The 18,148-nt window shown below is 45.1% G+C and overlaps 1 protein-coding gene across 1 annotated transcript in view; it reads left to right on the top strand.

Annotated features, from left to right (window-relative positions):
• Positions 1–18,148, top strand: part of TTC28 (tetratricopeptide repeat domain 28) — a 202,933-nt gene that overhangs the window by 117,919 nt on the left and 66,866 nt on the right. Inside the window, exons 3-5 of the mRNA XM_075718953.1 lie at positions 6,923–7,070; positions 9,846–10,118; positions 11,152–11,282. Of these exons, the coding sequence (XP_075575068.1) occupies positions 6,923–7,070; positions 9,846–10,118; positions 11,152–11,282 (552 nt within the window). The remainder of the gene's footprint in view (positions 1–6,922; positions 7,071–9,845; positions 10,119–11,151; positions 11,283–18,148) is intronic.

An 18,148-nucleotide genomic window follows, 5' to 3' on the forward strand; every position in this document is an offset into this window, starting at 1 on the left:
CACTGGGGCTTAGAGGAAATTTCCTTCCAAGTAGTGTAGTTCCTGTAACAAGAGACACCTTGGAAATGAGTAGAAGATAAAGCAGCTGTGCTGCAGAGACAATACATTTGTCAGATCTCTGCTTGTTCTTTAGGGTAGGCTAATGGTAGCGGTTCAGGTGCCAGCCGAGCGTATGGACTGTGAAGGAAAATTGTTATCTAGGGTGCAGCCTTAAATTTGTGAAAGCGGGAGTGCAATTCATGTGGATGGCAAGCAGTATTTATGCATGTGCTGCATGTGTTCTGAATTAAAGCGCATTCTTCCCTCTCCTCACATTCCTGAAATCCCACAGCAGAGACTTGTCCTGTATTTTTCTCTAAAATTTGGCTGTAAAGCAGTTACAAGGGGAGAGGAAAGATTCGACCTGGTGCTTGGCCCCAAGAAGCCATTCCCACATTTTCCTCCTTTTTGTTCGTCACACGTGTCGTATTCGTCCGCCTCTGGCCTGGCTCGCGTGGGCGGCAGTGAGGGAGCTGGCTGGTGGACGCCGCGCAGTCCCGTGCGGGGCACTGGGTCCATCTGTCCGGGAGGTGTTCTGCAGACTCAGGACAGGCTGATTAAATGCATCATAGATTATTCATGCTATTTTTGGCATCGTCTCCTGATCTGGCAAATCAAGGGAGCATTGTGGGAAAAGCGTTTTCTGTGTGTTTGCCTTTCCTGTCCAGATAGCTGGTTGTCCAGGGTCCGAAGCAGACGTGAATATAAAGGTGTTTTGAATTTCCTCCCCTGTGTACAATGGGAGTCTTTGTCTAAGGCTGAGGCATTTTTTTCAAGTTTTCCACGTTTGTTTGATAGTAATTCTCCGCTCCAAGTTCTTCTCATGCTGTTCCAGTTTCGTTATTCTGTCTCCATTATGCAGTTAGAAATCGGCCAGCAATTCATTATGTAAATGAGTCTCTGAGCATGAAGTTTTAGGACAAAATTATCAGATGAGCCCTGGGAAGGCGGCGTGGGCACAGAAGGGCCCGCGGTGTTGGTGCGTGCAATGGCAGAGGGACCACCTGCAGCACGGGGGTTGTGCAGAGAAGGGAGGAGGCGCAGGTGGAGGCGCAGGAGCCCCCCGGGTGTCCGGGGAGGTGGGGGGTGCCTGACCCTCGGCAGATGGAGATCCCGAAGCCAGGATGGTCTTTGTCACTGCGTTCCTTGTGGGCAGCCTGCGGCCAGCAGGATCTCTGCAGGAGTGCTTGGAGGGGATCCGCTGTGCACGTGCCGTCCGCTGTGCGTAAAACTACTGAGGGTTACCCTGCTTCAGAGAGAAAGGTAGGGCTCCTGGTTTTCTGCCTGGCTATCTCGATGTGTCCTAAGGCAGCCGGGCGACAGCATGCTCTCACAGGGCTCCTACATGCCACTTATTCCCTAGTTCTAGCTGTTTTAAAATATTTATAAACAGTATACCCTCCTGCCCAATAAAGAGTATAATATGGACTACTGTTAGAAAAATGCTTGTACACTGGTACTAAATCATATTCCAGAAACATGGGCTTACAAGAGACCGTGGTAAGACAGGACTGAACTCCTGTGGCTGCTGCTTCCCTCTAACTCTTGCAAGCGTTGCATATGAGATGCGCTAAGGATCTGAACGATTTATTGCCATGGATTTTACAGGGAAAAATGGTATGAGCCCAAAGAGTTGTACCAGAGCCTGCTACAGGTGCCAGTACAGCATGACTATTTGCCTATGTCCCTGGTCCAAAAAATTAAAGTGTATTTTGATGCTTACGCAGTAAGAAAAGCATTGAGTTGTCTTGGGCTTCCTTTACTGGGCTTGTTTTTATTTAGCAGAATCCTGAGAAACGTAGGGTCCCATTCATATTCATAAATGCTGTTTCTTTGTGCTATATTTTTATCTTCATTGCGTGTTTTGTATTAATTATAAACCAAGTACTATTGCTCTGCCTAAAACAGTTTTTGTGTGTTGATATTAGAACAGTTAATAAAAATGTCAGAACCCCTCTTAATATCAGCAATTTCAATGATGGCATTTACATTCTAACCCTGTTTCAGATTGCACGTGAAAATCTAATATTCAGCGTCTAGACAGTTATCTAGATGGGATCTCAGATGATCTCAAAAAACGTAATAAGCATGTTTGTATTTGCATTGCCTGGACACTGCAGCAGTCCGTCCAGTGGCAACTCCTAGTAGGATGGATAGAAGTTCTTCTTGTGCGTTAAACAGGCTGTAATAAACACAGATGAAAAATACTAGCCTTCATGGAAACTACACTGGTCAATAAATTGAGCAGAACAAATAGCACTCGTGCTTAGAATTGTAGAGAGAGATTATGCCTGGTTAGGCAGACTTTGACTCTGCTGCAGCCCAGCCATCAGCTGCCTCTGTAAAATTGGATTGTCCGATTAGGAAAGTCTTTTGCATTCTCTTGTTCATACAATTTTTCTAAAATTAAGCTGGGGGTAGAGGAAAGCATTAAAAATTATATTCTTGCCATGAAAACATGGCATGTCCTGAAAAGCATGGGGCAAAAAGGCAAGTCTGAAAAAATGGGGGCGCAAAATGTGAATGAGGTGGGAAGACCAGTTACCTTTTGGATGGATCCTGTGCAATGCAACTTCAGATTGCTGGTGTTCCGTACTTGGACTTGCTATATGACAAGCCTCTGTTACAGGGCCAATTTTCTGCATGGCTTTGAAGTCTCAAGTGCCAAATATATTTTGCAAGTTAATTAATTAGACTAATTTATTTTTTGCTTCCAGAATGTCAACAGTGCTTTCAGTGGTATTATGGATAAAAACCACTAATTGTTCCCTGTCCTCCTTCCCAGGCCATCTCCACGTGGCTATATGAAATCTTTAAACTGGCTGAAGGGAGGCTAGTTGTCCAGTGGACTAAAAACTGACGGTATAAGACTGCAGTATGGTCTGGTTTCCCAGAACTAAAGGTCCATAGGTGTGTGGGATTACTCGCTAACAACCTCTCTAATTCAGTATCAGTGACTTGATAAGATCCGCTGTTTGGTAGGGATGCCTTCTAGCTTTTAATCCTCTTCCCTTCCCAAAAGGCTCCTGCTGGTAGTGCCGTATCCCCGCTCTCCCTGTTCTTACTCCAGGGGCTGGCAGTGGAGACATCAGTAGATGCGCTGTGCAGAACCCAGGTTGGCTCTGGCTGGAGGGTTGGGTGCAGCTGCCATTAACCTGTGGCACGCGAGTGAATCTGGAGATGGGACCAGCAGAGCATGTGCTCATTCGTGCGAACACAAGGAGAGGAGAAAATAGTTCCCACTGAGGGAGGTGCATCTAGTGCCAAATTTCAGCTGAGAGTAAGACTTTTCTTTTTGCACAATGCCTTGTTCCTGGAAAGTATGATGCAGAGATTGAAAAAGTGAAAAAGATTGTTCCAGCTCTTTGTATTACATTGAGGATGCAAAAAGCCACAGGTTAGAAAGCACCTGCTGTTCACTTGTCCTGTCTTTAGCAAAACATCATTCTCTTGTTGCTTTAATCTTCTTAAAAGGAATCTATTTTTTTTTCATACCTGGGATCACTGGAAAATTAATGTAACTTTTACTGTAGAGTGAGTACTCTTCTGTCTTCACATAGTGTGATTAAAAATGTAAAGTTCGCTGAAGCGTGGGAAGACTCTGTCTGTGTTGGGCCTGGAAAGCAGCTCCTTGTCTCATTTCTTCAGCTGCAGCTGCTGGCTCCCTGCCTTTCCTTTTCCTCTCCTCTTCCAAAGGGTGATTCTCACCATTTCCTCATTGCAGATTTTTTCCCTTGATACGGTGTCTTCATTCCAATGCTAAACTAACCTGTGAATGCCTCTTGGGGAGGAAATAGGTGATGTGAATGCTTTTTATTTATTTGTTAAAGGTCTCTGGGGAACACAATGTGCGGAGAGCGTTCTGTATACACTGGAAACTGGAGGAGGAAGGAAGGAAGGGGGTTTTGCAGGAGAAAAATTGGCCAAAAATCTTTCTTTCAGTTACGATTAATAGTTTTTTCTTTTGGGCTCTGAATGCTGTGTTTGTATTCAAATTAAGTGGCTTCCAGGGGGGATTTCCAGGAATAGATGTGAAGAGGGGATAAAAAAAACTTTCCAGAAAGGATGCTGGAAATGCATGGTGCTGAATTGCATGCTGTTTGTGAATCTCATCCCTGTCTTGTTTTCTTCTGTCATCTGGAGCCTGTGGTGTCTCCTCTGTATGCAGAGCTCAGAGGATGAGGACTCCGTTTTCTCAGTGTTTGAGATGTGCTCAGTGCTCCACAAAAGTGACAGGGTCGGACGGGCAGGTGCTAGAAACCAGTGTCCTTGCTGCAGCCACTGGTGCATCCCAGTTAGGCAGGGCCCCTCTCTTGCAGTGAGGGTGGTAGAGTTCTTGGGCAGGCAATGGTGAGCAAACCAGGACTGTTACTCCTCTGCAAAGTGCTCCGAGACTCATGGCCAGGCTTTCTTTTTTTTTCCTTCCCCCTGCCCCCCCCGTTTTGTGATGTTGCACCTGTGGTTTGTTTTCTCCAGCTGGGAACTGTTGTTCACTTGGATTTTGGATTTCTGTATGAGAACTGGAAGTAGGGCAAAGGCTTCACCCGTGTTTTGTTTTGCTTGCTTTTTCTCCATTTTCCTCACAGGGGCCATTTTCCTTCATGGGACACATGAAAGCTAGTTGTTGCTGTACATATAATTGAAGCATATGTTACTTCTTGTCCTACAGCCTTTGTGTGTATAGGATGGGATGTGAGAGAGGATTGCACTACATGGTCCCTTCTGAACCTTGGAAACAAGCCGTAGTATTCCTGTCTTCTGTAGGCTGTGGGAGGCTTGTCTGCAGTGCCGTAGCATCCGTCTCCCTCCTGCCATTTCCTTGAAACCCTGTATACAAGTGAATTTTGGGGTTCTGGGCTTAGCTGACTGTGTGCAGTGGTGAGGAAGCTGCGTGTTCCCTGATGTGCCATCTGTCCGGGTAGTACGCGTTCTGAGAGAGGAGATGGCAGGCTCCCACCTTCCTGTAAAGCATGAGATGTTGGAGACGCCTACACACAATACGAAGTTCCCTTGCTGGCTGCTGCGTATTTGTGCCCTCAGCCTTGATAACTGATAACCTTGTTGGCTGGAAAGGTCTCCATCAGCAACGTGCTGTGTCAAACTGCCTCTGTCATCAGGTGGTAAAGTAAGTAATTAAATGATAATTCTGGGGGGAAAAAAGGACTTAACTGTACGCCGTGATTTAGGTGACAGCTCGCTCACTGCTGGGAGGACTCGTGCCTGATGGCCGCTGCGTGTTGTTAGGTCTTTGTATTTTCTTTGATTTAAAGCTTCATGCTAGTAATCTAATTAACATTGAATTGGGTTTCTGGTACAGTAGGTTGTTTGGTTCAATAAGAACACATTTATACTAAAGGTTAATGAAAAGAATTTTGCTTTCATTGAATTCATTAAAAGTGGTTCTACAATCAAGGCTTACTAATGGAAAAGAGATTAAATATTCATGTCTATAAATTTCTTATGTCACTTCTGATTTTCCTTAATCTCTGCCTCTCTGCATTGGATTCCAAAAGTGTCTGAAAGCTCTAATGAAATACCAGTTTGGATATTAATTGGAGATTTATCCCATTTATGTATAAAGACTTCCACAGAAGTATACTTAATGTATCTTGAGTGCAGGTTTCTATTACAGATGGAGAGAAAAAGCGATGAGGTCTTATCCATGAAAGCAATACTAGGAGCCAATGTCAAGGAGCCATATCATGTTCTTAAAGCACTTTTAAACAAATACAAATAATGTTTTATTTTCTGTTCTGGTAGCTTTATTTGTGCTTTTGAAATAGCTTTGAATGAACCAAAAGTGCAGAAAAGTTTGCATCAGAAAGTTATTAGCTGGGCATGAAGATAAAACCTGGATAGTGGGCATCAAAGGTGCCCAACGATTCAAGACCTTTTTGTAGCATAGTGTCCAGATGTATGTGCTACAAATATACCTGAGTACTTTGAATAAATATTGGATTGTGCTTTCTGTGATCTCTTACCCAGTAGCTCTCAAGGAAGTTCTGGATACCCTTTGAGCTGGGGCTTTGCCATTGCTTTATGTGCAAGTAGAACATGTTTCTGCAGTTCTTGCTTTGTGTGTAGGTTCGTGGTACCCAAATTTAGGGAGATGTGTAAGCTCTGTTTGGAAATGCTTTGCAGCTGCATAGTGATGTGGTTGCTGATGTAGAAATGGAAATGCATGGTGACAAGAGATTTAAGTTGCTTTGAAGGTATTGCATGTTCCCATGAATGGTTTCCCTGGAAAGGAAGAAACAAGGAAAAATGCTCTTGTAAACATGTTCAAAATTATGAGCGTCTTGCCTCAATATAAGTAGTGCATATGACTTGATCTTAAAGGTCTCTTCCAACCTAAATGATTTTGTATTCTATGATATATATACAGCTCCTGTCTGGATCTTTGTATCGTGTTTCATTGCAGCTTGAGCTTTCAGTACATTTTGGTCTCTGCTAGTGCTAGATGTTTAAATTAAAAAAAATGAGAAAGGAAGCAAGTTATTTGTATGCTGTGTGAGTCAAGTGAACAGAAATGGAGGTCTTGAGAATGAGCATTTGGATATAAGCAGATAAGAATAAGTAATTGGCCAAGTCCAAGGGGAAAGCTTTGCCTTAATAGTAATTACCATCCTTGGTCTCCAGAACAGTTCAGAGGCCTTGCAAAGGTTGAGAAAGTCATTGCACCATGGGGATAAGTGACTGGGTGGCAGTCAGAAACCAAACTGTGGTGTTGGATTTTTCTGATTATAGCCAGCATGACTGAAGAAGCCAGGATGTGATTGTGTTGCCCAGCATCCACCAGCACAAGGTCATGGGTAGATTTGTTATTTGTGATTTCTACCAATTAAGTAATTGGCATTTCTTGTTCTTCCCTTTGACTTTTCAGGCATACTTCCGACAGGGTGTGGCCCTTCAGTATCTTGGACGTCATGCAGATGCACTGGCAGCATTTGCGTCGGGACTGGCTCAAGATCCCAAGAGTCTTCAGCTTCTGGTTGGCATGGTCGAGGCCGCCATGAAATCTCCCATGCGAGGTAAGCATCAGGAGATTTTTCTCAAGGATGGTGATCTGCTGCTGAGGTACTTAAAGGCGGTAGTTTCAGTCCATGGGTGACTGCCAGCATCTGAGGGGGGAAAACCTGGAGGCCTGAAGGGAAAGATTTCAGGCTTTGACTTCTCTGCTGAGTCAGCAGGTGCTGACAAAGGAGCCCAAAGCAGGAGGAGGAACAAAAAAATACTCTTCTGATTCAGTGAGACAGTGAGATGGTGATACCTGGCTCAAGAGGCACTGGGGATGAATCAGACTGGTGCTGTGCAGCAGTTCAAATGAAGTCCTTGCTCATTTGCCTTTTGTCCAGTATCAGTGCAGAAAACGAGGTGTGCGCTACTGTGGCCCTGGCTTTATTATTACTTGAAACAACTTCCCACAGTGCTCTGGTGCTTGGCCATTGGGAACAGGGAGTCTTAAATGCTCCAGGCCAGTGTTTGCCCAAAATGGCATATCAGCAGCTTTTCCACGGTACTAATGTCTCTCAAAACACAGTGTTCCAGAAGGCAAAAGGCTGCTCTGTTAATTCAGTTATATTCAGGAAGAGTGTTGAAATCAAATGGACCTTGAAGCCATATTAGCTGTACAGAATTTTGCCTCTCTTTCATAATGTCCCCATTTCCAGGATTTTCCTCTCTAGAGGAAGGAGGTAGTCTCCTCTTTGCTCTGTTTCTCTGTTGATCTGTTTCTCTTGCAAGCTTTGTGTTGCAATGTCCTAATGGTATTTCCCAGGAGGGAACATGGCAGTTCTCATCCTCAGCAGATGCTGCTGGGAACCCCAGGGCTTGTGGGCCAAGAAGTGCTGAAATGAAAAAACATCCCCATTGGTGTTTCCTTTTTTACAGTGTTTTTCTCCATCCTCTAAAATGAATTCATCTGGAAGTTTCTGTCCTATATAGCAGTTACTGTGTGAAGCTAATTTCATTTGGTAGCCAAAGGTGCTGTGGCTGCTGCTTAGAATGCAGGTGATGTGGTATTTCTATGTAAGCATCCCCAAACTTGGCCAGATGATCTCGCTGTCCTATTGCACTGCAGCTGTATATTTATACTGCTGCTCCCTGCTGTGCTTCTCAGCCTTGCTGCTTTCCAATTGTTATCCTTCCACTGACTGGTTTGGCAGATTTTAGATTAGCCTCGCTTAAGTACTAGTTTTACTTTGAGAGTTTGTATATACTGTACTACTGTAATGAATAGTCAGGGTCTCCATCCCACTGTGCTAGGCACTTTGCAAACACTTAAGTAGTTGTTATGTATTGTTCTGGTCCCCTTTCCAAGAGCTCACTGTCTAGGAGAGACATAGAAGATCTCTCTGGGTCAGTCCCTTGTAACTTGATTCCACTAGGATAATAGATTGTTTGAAGCCATGGATAGACTGATGTGAGTGATAGCTTCCAGGGTGCTTGCATGCAGAGAAAGAAGAGGAGCAACTGGAAAGGCAAAAGGGCTGTAAGTGTCAGTGGTGTGCTAAAGATTGTTACATGCAGACACTGAAGGATTCAGGGAGCATGGGTCTGCAGTACATAGAGATGAAGGTGAAATTCCCTTCCCCGGTAACCGAATCGCTGTTGCTGCATCTTTCACCTGGTTGTGGCTGTGTCTCTTCCCTTACTGTTTGCTGCTGTACAAGAGCAGTAATGAACTCTATGTCTGCCCTTCTATTACCATGCTAGTTCTCCCTTTCCTACTGGATTTTACAGTTACCAGGAGGACTTCCCTTGTGTTTTTCTTGTTTTTTCCTTTCTCCTTGTCTGTACCCCTCTCTCTCCCTATGTTTGCTTGGATTACCTGGCTAGGATCGCAAGTAAGCTCCTTAAAACAGGAACTGAGTTCGTACCTGCTCTTGCAGGTATAAGCATGATAAGTGGTGGCATGTTACAGCGACTATTTCTGTCCTCTTACATCTGCATTTAATCTCAGGATCTAATTGGATGTCGGTAACTGGCATTGTGTTCACACTGTTTGCGTCTTCAGGGAAGCGTTAAAATCCTCTTTTGTTGTTGTTTATGCACTTGGTGATTGTGGAAAGGCAGAAATGATGAAAATAGGGAGCAAGTGGCTTTCTGAGGTTGTTGTGGTAGTGTTGATTCAGGTGAGATCATCTAATCAAGAAATGCCACTTGGTCATCAGATTCAGGAGTCCTGTTATATTGACGTCCTTATTGAAACATGCATCCAAGATGTTTTATCATCTGAATGATGGAACCAATTAGACCAATTATAAGTAGTCTGGCAGGTCCAGTGCTGTCATTCTGCAGAAGGAGGAGCAGCTTCTTTCTGCAGTTTTTTTCACCTCTCTTGGCGCATGTTGTGTGCTCTGGTATCTGGACAGGCACAGATTTTTGCAGACGTTCAGCTGAAAGTTTGTGCTGAAGGAGTAGAAACTGCAGCGCTCTTACACACTGCTGGTGGCCCATTTCCAGTTTCCTGCAAAACTCTACAGGTGTCTTCTGTATTCCTTCTGCCATTAGGCCAGTCTTCAGAGCTCAGTATGAGAAGGCTCTGCATGCTTGTGCTGTCTTCCTGAAGTGCTTTCTGCAAGGAAAACATCGGCCTGCTTGTTGATCTGTATTGATGTACTAGGTATTAGATGATGCATTTGAGCCCTGAGTTCCCATAATAAATCTTGGTTTGATTTGGGTAGTCTGGCCCTTAACTCGCCTGTCATTTGATTACCAGAAAATGAAGATGAGTTGTGAAGGTGATTTCTAGATGCAAATAACTTGGTTTGTTGAGTAACTCTGCCTTCGTCTTTGTATTTCAGAGTCCCTGGAGCCCACCTATCAACAACTGCAGAAGATGAAGTTGGACAAGAGCCCCTTTGTTGTGGTGTCTGTGATCGGCCAGGAACTTCTGACTGCGGGTCACCACGGGGCCTCTGTGGTGGTGCTAGAGGCTGCCCTGAAGATTGGCACTTGCAGCCTAAAGCTGCGGGGATCAGTGTTCTCTGCACTGAGCAGTGCGTACTGGTCCCTTGGGAATACGGAGAAAAGCACTGGATACATGCAGCAGGACTTGGACGTAGCCAAGACTTTAGGTAACAGTTCTCATTTCACTTGCTTGATTGGTACAGATGGAACAAAGTAATAGCTGTGTTAATGGTCAGTAACTCTCTGTAATGCTCAGGTTTCTGTGGGATTTCACAAGCTGCGAAATCAAATCTGAAATTTCTGAAACGTGCAAACTATAGGCTTGTGCAGCCCTGTTACCTATGCATGTGAGGGGGCAGATGATCAGTGAACGTGCTGAGGTTTTACAGGGTCCTCTAATTTTCTGGTGTCATGTATGTGGGAACTGGTCTTATCCCCTGTGTAGTCTTGGGCTTAAAATCTTCAATGAGTCTTAAATGAAGCAATCTATTGTTTCAAGAATTAGATGGAATAAGGTACTCTGAGCTTCTGAGGCAGTTGCCAGGGAAGGAACAAATCAGGAGTGAGACAATGGATAAACAAGAGAGTTTAAAAAATTAACAAATCGGAAAATGCCTCTTGTGTACATTATGTCCTGCACAACACTGAGAGCTTTCAAGCTTTCAGGGTGCTGTAGGAGAGGAGACAGTATGTGAGACAGAAAGACATAACCTTGCAGAGGTGGAGAAGATAGTGACTGAGGGCTCTAGCTAGGAGAGTTTGCTGAAAGTATAGGGACTACTGTCTTGAAGACAGCAGTGGATGTGCTTTGTGTCTGAGCTGAGCTGTGCTGCAGAATTGCTTTCTGGAGAAAGCTGGTATGCTCTTTGCTTGTTTTAAGCCTGGGCCATTGACTTACTTTCACAAATAAATTGCTAATGTCAAGCAAGGAATAAACATGGAAGAATGGGAAATTGCCAAGTGTTAGGCCAAAGAAGAAATCAAAACAATTCTAAAAATAAGGTTGATGGCTCTTGTAGAAGTTTCTGAAGACCAGCAAAGAGGAGAATTTTGGCTGTGTATTAAACATAAGGATGAGTTTGTTCTGATGCTGGTTCTTACACTGCAGCATCACTTGTACAGCACGTTCCAGTCTTTCTGTTGGACGCTTCCAGCATCGCCTTTGTTAGCTAACCTTTGTTTTGTTTGCATTTGACTCAGGTGACCAGACGGGAGAATGCCGAGCTCATGGAAATCTGGGCTCCGCATTCTTCTCCAAAGGAAATTACCGGGAGGCCCTTACTAACCACAGACATCAGCTGGTGCTCGCCATGAAACTCAAGGACAGAGAGGTAGGAAGCTTATTAAATAGACCGAATTGCGAGTCAGCACTGTGTGGTTTTCTAGAAAGAAACGAACATGCCAAGAAGCCTTGTCCGTCTGCCCCGTTATTCTGAGAATTTGGAAGCTACGTGATTTCTCTTCCCAGCCGTTCACTTGCCTTTTGTTAAGGAAATTGTTTGTACTAGCAGATACAGTATGTAAGCAAGGGTGGCAGGATGCTGGTTTGTCCTTTTGCCTCTCCCTGCCTCTAGTCTCCATGTGGCTCTGAGTAAGTCGTTCTGTCTCCCTCTCCCTTCCCATCCATGTTGCCCCCAGTGCATAGGCTCTAGGGTCTGAGGGTAGAAGCTATTGCTGAGTAGGTGTCAATACAACATCTCTGCAGTTGAGCCCTGGCTGTCATCAGCTCTTGTTTTCCCTGTGATACAGATGCTGCCAATTCCAACTCTATTAGGGTGCATCCTATGTTGTGCCTTTTCCAGACAAGTAATGAGCTAACATCCTGAACGTTCACATAAAATATGCTTTGTTTAAGAAATACTGAAAAGAAAAAGAATCCATGCAAACCTGAAAATGCAATGTTCTGTAAAGTGTAGGGATTGCTTGGACTGGATCTGATTTGCCTTGACCATTTACTATTCAGCTCTCGAGGTGTTATGCTGGGCTCCCTGCCAGGCCAGGGAAGCATGCTGCATGGACTGAAGAGTCTGTCCCAGGAGATTTCTACTGAAAGTTCACTGTAAGGACAGAATTATAATTTTAGTGCAAGCTACAGATACAAAAGCTATTCCCACCCCCCTCCAGTGGATTCCCCTCTGCTGTGAATTGGAAAATGGAGGGCTTGTGGGTTGCATGGCAGGTGAAGGGAGTGGCTAGAGGCAGCAGGGCAGGTGTGAATTCATGTAAATGCAAGTGGTTTTGGGGAGATCTGAAAACTGGGGGAGATCAGTTTCTCACTGAGAAGTCGTTGAAAAGATCCATTTGAATTAGCTAAGTGCTTAGTGAAGTGTTATTTTATAATTTAAATATCAAGTAAGCCTTGGAGAGATGCGTCTTTCTGTAGGTTGTGGAAGGACTGTGACTGGGGGAGGGACCTGCTAGACGTTTTCATGGTTATTTTACCAGCTGGAAAACCTCCTGAATCACTCCCGATTTCCTTGTTTCTGTTCATGCAGAGCAGAAAAGCTGTTACTCGTTGTTTTTATAGTTTTCTTGATTAGGGGTCCCTGTTCCTGCTAAGAGTCTAATCTACGTAGCTGCTCCTCCTCTGTGGTGTTTCTCTAAGCAGCAGGTCCCGCCATTGTGGGAAGGGGGCTGAAGGAAATCGCAGGAAACTCGCTGTGTTGGCATGTGGCGCGAGCGCAGCAGTCTGTGCGCCCTAGAGCCCCTGGGCTGGCCCGGGGAAGCGAGTGCTGGTGCATTTCACTGACTTCAGGCCGCTGATCTAAACAGATCCCAACGGTCGGTCTGGGAGGAATGAAGGCTAATCGTGATAGCTCTTAGTTCATGACACATCTGGGCACATAATTAACAGTTATTGACAACAAATGACTACTTGGTTTAGCAAGAAAGCTGAGCTGCTTGGATTTCCTGTAGGATGTAACCACAGGAAATTAATTTGGCGCTTTCTGATGACATCATCTTGACCACAGAGCTTCCTCTGAACAAAAAGCTGTTTTTCTTGGCCTCCTTTGCAGACATTTTTATAATGCAAATGTTATAAAGTTGCAGTAGTGCTGATGTGAATTCCACCAGAAGGGAATTGGGTGTGCGACTGTAATGAGGTAATTGTTTTACCTCCAACTGTACAGAGAATTGGCTTAGAAGGTAAAAAGTGCTCCTTTGTATGGGAGACTGCTACCCTCGGAGGGAGCATTGGGTTCTGAGGCTGCCGAAGCAAACGTTTGTACCAGGGACTTCTGCTGGATTGCGTCGCCCATAAACCCAGGAGGAAGTTGCAGAGGGTCTGGCTGTAGCATTCAGATCTGTCCTCCCCCACGCAAGCCTTGAGAAGAGCAACTTTGTCAGATGAGTGGGGAATCATATAAGCTGCTCAGATAGACTGAAGACTTTGAACGTTTTTCTCTCCCTGGCACGGGGAGTCTGTGCAGCTCCTGTTACAAGCACCATACCGTACTGAGCACAGTCCGTATGTCCAGATAGGTCATCCGCTCTTTGCAGTCACAACGTGGGGAAGAGTTCAGGCTGTTTTGTGATACTTGTGCCCAGAGAAAGAATGGAGCAGAAGTAGCTGGGATTTGGCATACCTCTAGCGTCTCCAAGAGAGGCCTCAGGGTATTGAACATACGTGTGTGTTTGATCTATGCAGACGAGTAAGAAGACTGGTTCTTAGCAAGGTGCTGTAATGGGCACCATGAAGTAGCCATCTCCAGTGTCATTTCAATGCTTTCCATCACAGTTAAGTGATGGGTTGGATTTTCTGACCAGCTGCAGTGTCTGGTCAAGAAATCCAGATGAGCTAATTCTGTGAGATTGTTTCTGAAAGAATTAGCAGACTTAAAAGTACAGTTGATTCAGGAAACTAGAAATCATAAGGGACTCAGGTCTGTCTTTCTGTGCATTCTTTGGTTCCTGTGGAGCTTTGCAGATGGTCACTGTGGTCAGTAGGACACCATCCTAAAAAGGATGACAACAGAAGGGAGGTGCAGTAGAAGAGGAGAAGGTGGGCAGGACCATCTAGAAGGACAGTTGCCTCTCTTCTGATGGAGGTGAGTGTGGGAGTTCAGCTCTGAGATTGTTTAGATGCAGTTAAAGAGGAAATAGCAGCGCAGCTTGGTAGTCTGTCATTTCTCTGTGAAGATGAAGCAGAGCAGATTTCAGCGTGGGCTGTCTTGGCCTGCTGCAGACCCTGTGAATGTACTCAAGTTGAGAATCCCGATGAAGTCTATGCTGCTGCTCTTACAACAATGTCTTCTGTACTGAAGTGAAGCTGATGTGGGTATACCTATCCATGCTTCAGCCATGCCACTGGTGGCAGTGTGGGTGTCACTGAACTGTGTCTTTACGGCCCCTAGGTAGACAGCACAAAGTTTGACCATACCTTCTGAAGTGAGTGGGGTGCTGTGCAGCTCGTCTGAACATGGAGAGACCACAAGGACTGGTGGCTGGCAGGACCGTAGCTCTGTGAGTGTGTGCGTGTTAGGGAGCTCATCTTTGTGCAGCTCCATTAGCACTAGCTCCAACTAAGACCCCCTTAATTTGTGCACAGAGGTTCAAATAAAACACTCTTGGGCTGGTGGGGCCCCTAGGTACAGGCTTGTCTTTTACTTTCTTGTTCAGAGCCAGCTGCAGGCTGCTAGAGTTTAATCACTCCTGTCCTGCCCAGCGTGGGGGTTAGTGCTTCTGAACAGGGATGAGAGGATCTGCTCTCCAAGGCAACCTAGCTACGGTGAAGTGTTGATTTTGTTTCCTTGCTGCTTGAAGATGCACAGATAAACAGTTACAACCCCGTCCTACACCAGCAGTAGCCTCACGTTCTTGTGACGTATTCCATGCTTTCTGTTACTAAAATGTCAGTGCATGTTGTCTTTTTGGTTAATGTGCTGAGGAAAATACACACTGGTAGCTTGGGCTGCTGCTCTTTTTTTCCAGTTTTTACATAGTGCCCAGGAAAGGTCTGGGAGTTTTACCAAGAGAGGTTCCCTAAACCAGCAGCCAAGGTACGCGTGATGTGCAGAAGGAAGAGTGACAGATTGTGTTAAGAGGGAAGACTTGGGTTACATTACTTCAGCTCATCGTCTTTTGCCTGTCACAGAAGCTGGCTCTGATGAGCATCAGAAGCTTGCCATCTGTGAGCTTTTCCTCAGAGGACTAAGGCCTGCAGTTATTTTAGTACAGGATTTCTGATAGACGAGTTGTTTTTATGCCAGCCAACGAAGTTACCATAGGGAGGTCACCTCTGCCAAGTCAAAAACCACTCAAGTTTAAATATAGAGGACAGGGCTCACCTGTGACAACATGGCTAAGTACTAATGACTAAAGGTATCTCCACTCAAAACAGAGAATAAATCAAACTGATGCTTTGTAGAGAGAGATGTTGGGGCAGAAGATTGGATTCAGTAATTATTTAAGGTCCAGATAGATGATAAAATCTAATGAATTCCTATGTCTTCATACAAAAGACTTTGTACATGTGAGTAGAATGGACCAGGGTTGCAAGACAAAGTTTCACTAAAAGGATCAAGTTAACGTTTGGTGTAACTCGCTGAGTTGAACTTGACACTGAACTTAAAATCTGTGTCCTGTGGTCACCTCCCAGAAAAAATAGGTGGTGATTTTCATCTCCTAGACTGCCTGTTACCTGGTCAATGCAAGACATTATTAAATCTTAGGAGTAGTAGTGCAAGGTCATTTGTCTTTCAAGAACCTAAGGATGCCAGAGAAGCTGTGCCCTTCAAATCATAAATTGCAGAAGTTACAAGTTCCTTTTTCAAATTCGTTGACCTGGTTCCTTAATGAATAGGCTTCAAGGTGTGACAGCTAAATACTCGGTCTGACCCTGTCTTTACTGCAAGAAACTGGCCAGGTGATACTGAGGATAGGGTCAGGTGTTGGCTCTTACACAGAGTTTTGGCTCATACGGGTCTGTCTGTGCCACTGCAAAGGCAGAAGGAAGACTAGGAGTTCACTGCCTCAGGGGAAAAGCAGTTTGTGTCTTGCCTCTGCTGGGGTTTATAAGAAAGTGCATGTTAGTTGTCTTGTAGTGCAAATCTATCAATTTTTAATAACAGACATGCAGAATGCTATGCCAGTACTCTATTTTTGAAGTAATTACTTCATTTTTAACACCAGGTAACCTGATCTTCTGAAAGCCGTTGGGTAACGCATGTAGTGCGTGGTGATGCCACATCACGAGCTATGGTTTAGACAAGGGTAATGTAACTGAGGAGCTATGCCAGGGTCAGAGGAAAGATTGGTGTCAAAAAGTAAATGTGAAAGCTTTCAATGCCTGTACCGCTGCTCTCCTGTGTCCCTGTTTCTCTTTGTTTCTAGCTGCTCTGCAGGTGTGCAGAACTGTCTTGTATTACAGATTCTGTAAGGCCAGAGTGCCAAGGTAGAGCTAATGGTGGGCGATCTCTCAGGACGGGTTGGAGTGGCCCTTTTTGATGACCATTTGGAAGGACCTGTGTTCCTTCTGAAGCATTTCATTTAGAAAAGTACTACTTGAGGGAGTGTTTTGAAACTGTGAGGACGGACAAGCAGAAATGGAAAGAGAAAGGAAAGCTGTGGAGCCCCTCCTCGGGTTCAGTGTCCAAATCCTCATATAGGCTGTGCTTGAATCCTGTCTTGCAGAGGCCACTGATACCGCAGGGACTCTGCAATGTAATAGCTCCCCTCTCTCCTGGGCTGTCAGACGCCTTCTATTACAGCCCCACGTTCAAAAATAGCAGGGCAGTAAGGCAAAATCATAAACTAACCATAATAAAATTAATGCTTGTGTGAAAGTGCATTGCCAGCGCTGATCCTTTGGGAAGGATGATGTTGCCAGAAAGCCACTGGGTGCTGGCAGCTCCTGCGCGTTGGCTGGCCGGCCGGCACGTTTGGAGCTGAACTGGGCCTGTCATTAAAGATGCAGCATCCCTCTTGGCTAGGCGGGACTGAACAGAAGGCATCGGGTGAGGAAGATGATTGTTTGAGCCCCTGAACTCTCCCTGGGGCTGGGATGAAGATGCAGCTGAAGTCTGTTTCCTGCTGCCCCTTTTCTCAGGGAGCGTGACTGCGGGAAGGGCGGTGGGGCCTGGAGGACAGCAGAGGATGGACTGATGGACTTTGTCAGTGCCAGTTTACCCCTGTGTTGACTCGGGATGCTCGACAGCTTGCAGCAGTCATTCTTGGCCCAGTTTGGAAGGGATTTCCCCCTACCTCCCCTCTAGAAGCAGCTATTTCTGGAAGGAAAAGATGCAGAACTGGCTAGGGCTCAATGCCCTCTTGTTACTGTCCACTTTTTTCTATGGCCACTGGCTGCTGCACTTGGATATCTCCACGACCATATGTGGCTCTGAGAATCATCTGCAGCAGGTGGATGTGCTCAGTAACCAGACTGATGAACTAGATTTTACTGTCTCAAGATGTTTTTTTAAAATGATTGCAAGTGTAAGGCAGAGTTCATGTTTGGTGCAGTTTCAGCAGATTTTTTTTCATAAAGGTTGACTGCAGGAAAAGGGGATGATGAAGATGATAATTAGAACTGGGTGGTTAGGTGGCATAGAAGAAAGGTGCTTATTAAGCAGCCTTTCATGGGTTTTCTGTGTCACCTTGGTCTTGCATATCTGTGAACGTTCTTGTGTGGTAGGGGAAACATCAGAATGCAGGAATTCCCATTGTAAAGAGAAGCCATGGGCTTGAAGCCCAGGAGACTCAAGAAGCTGGTTAGGTGCTACACTTTCTACAGCAGAGAGAGCATTGCCATGGAGCTGACTGCGATGACAGGCCTTTGCTGGCATCAGAGGACTGTCACGATGGAAGGCTGTCAGGGATAAGGGGCTGCTGTGCATCTCTGGAGGAGGAGCGTTAGTGAAATATGATTGCTGTGACAGACATAATCAGTGTCTGGATTCAGCTGGTAATTTGCAGATTCTGCAACTGTCTGAACATACTTGGTGTGCAGCTCAGCCGCTGGTGGTTATTTAGGTTTGCAATTCTGGTAGTTTTTCCCAGTCCCTTTTAAAGCATGCCTGAGCCAGCAATGAAACACAGCATAAAGCTCCTACATTTTGTAAACTACAGCTACTTACTGTCAGGCTGTGCAAGTTAAAGATCAAATTTCACTTTCTTATTTCCAGAAGGAGATGCAGAAGGCAAGATAGATCATTCCTTTCTACTGAAATCTGTAAATTCTGTAAAGCCAAGGTTTTCT

Source organism: Pelecanus crispus, chromosome 11 (assembly GCF_030463565.1).
Source record: "Pelecanus crispus isolate bPelCri1 chromosome 11, bPelCri1.pri, whole genome shotgun sequence".
Classification (NCBI taxonomy): Eukaryota; Metazoa; Chordata; class Aves; order Pelecaniformes; family Pelecanidae; genus Pelecanus; species Pelecanus crispus.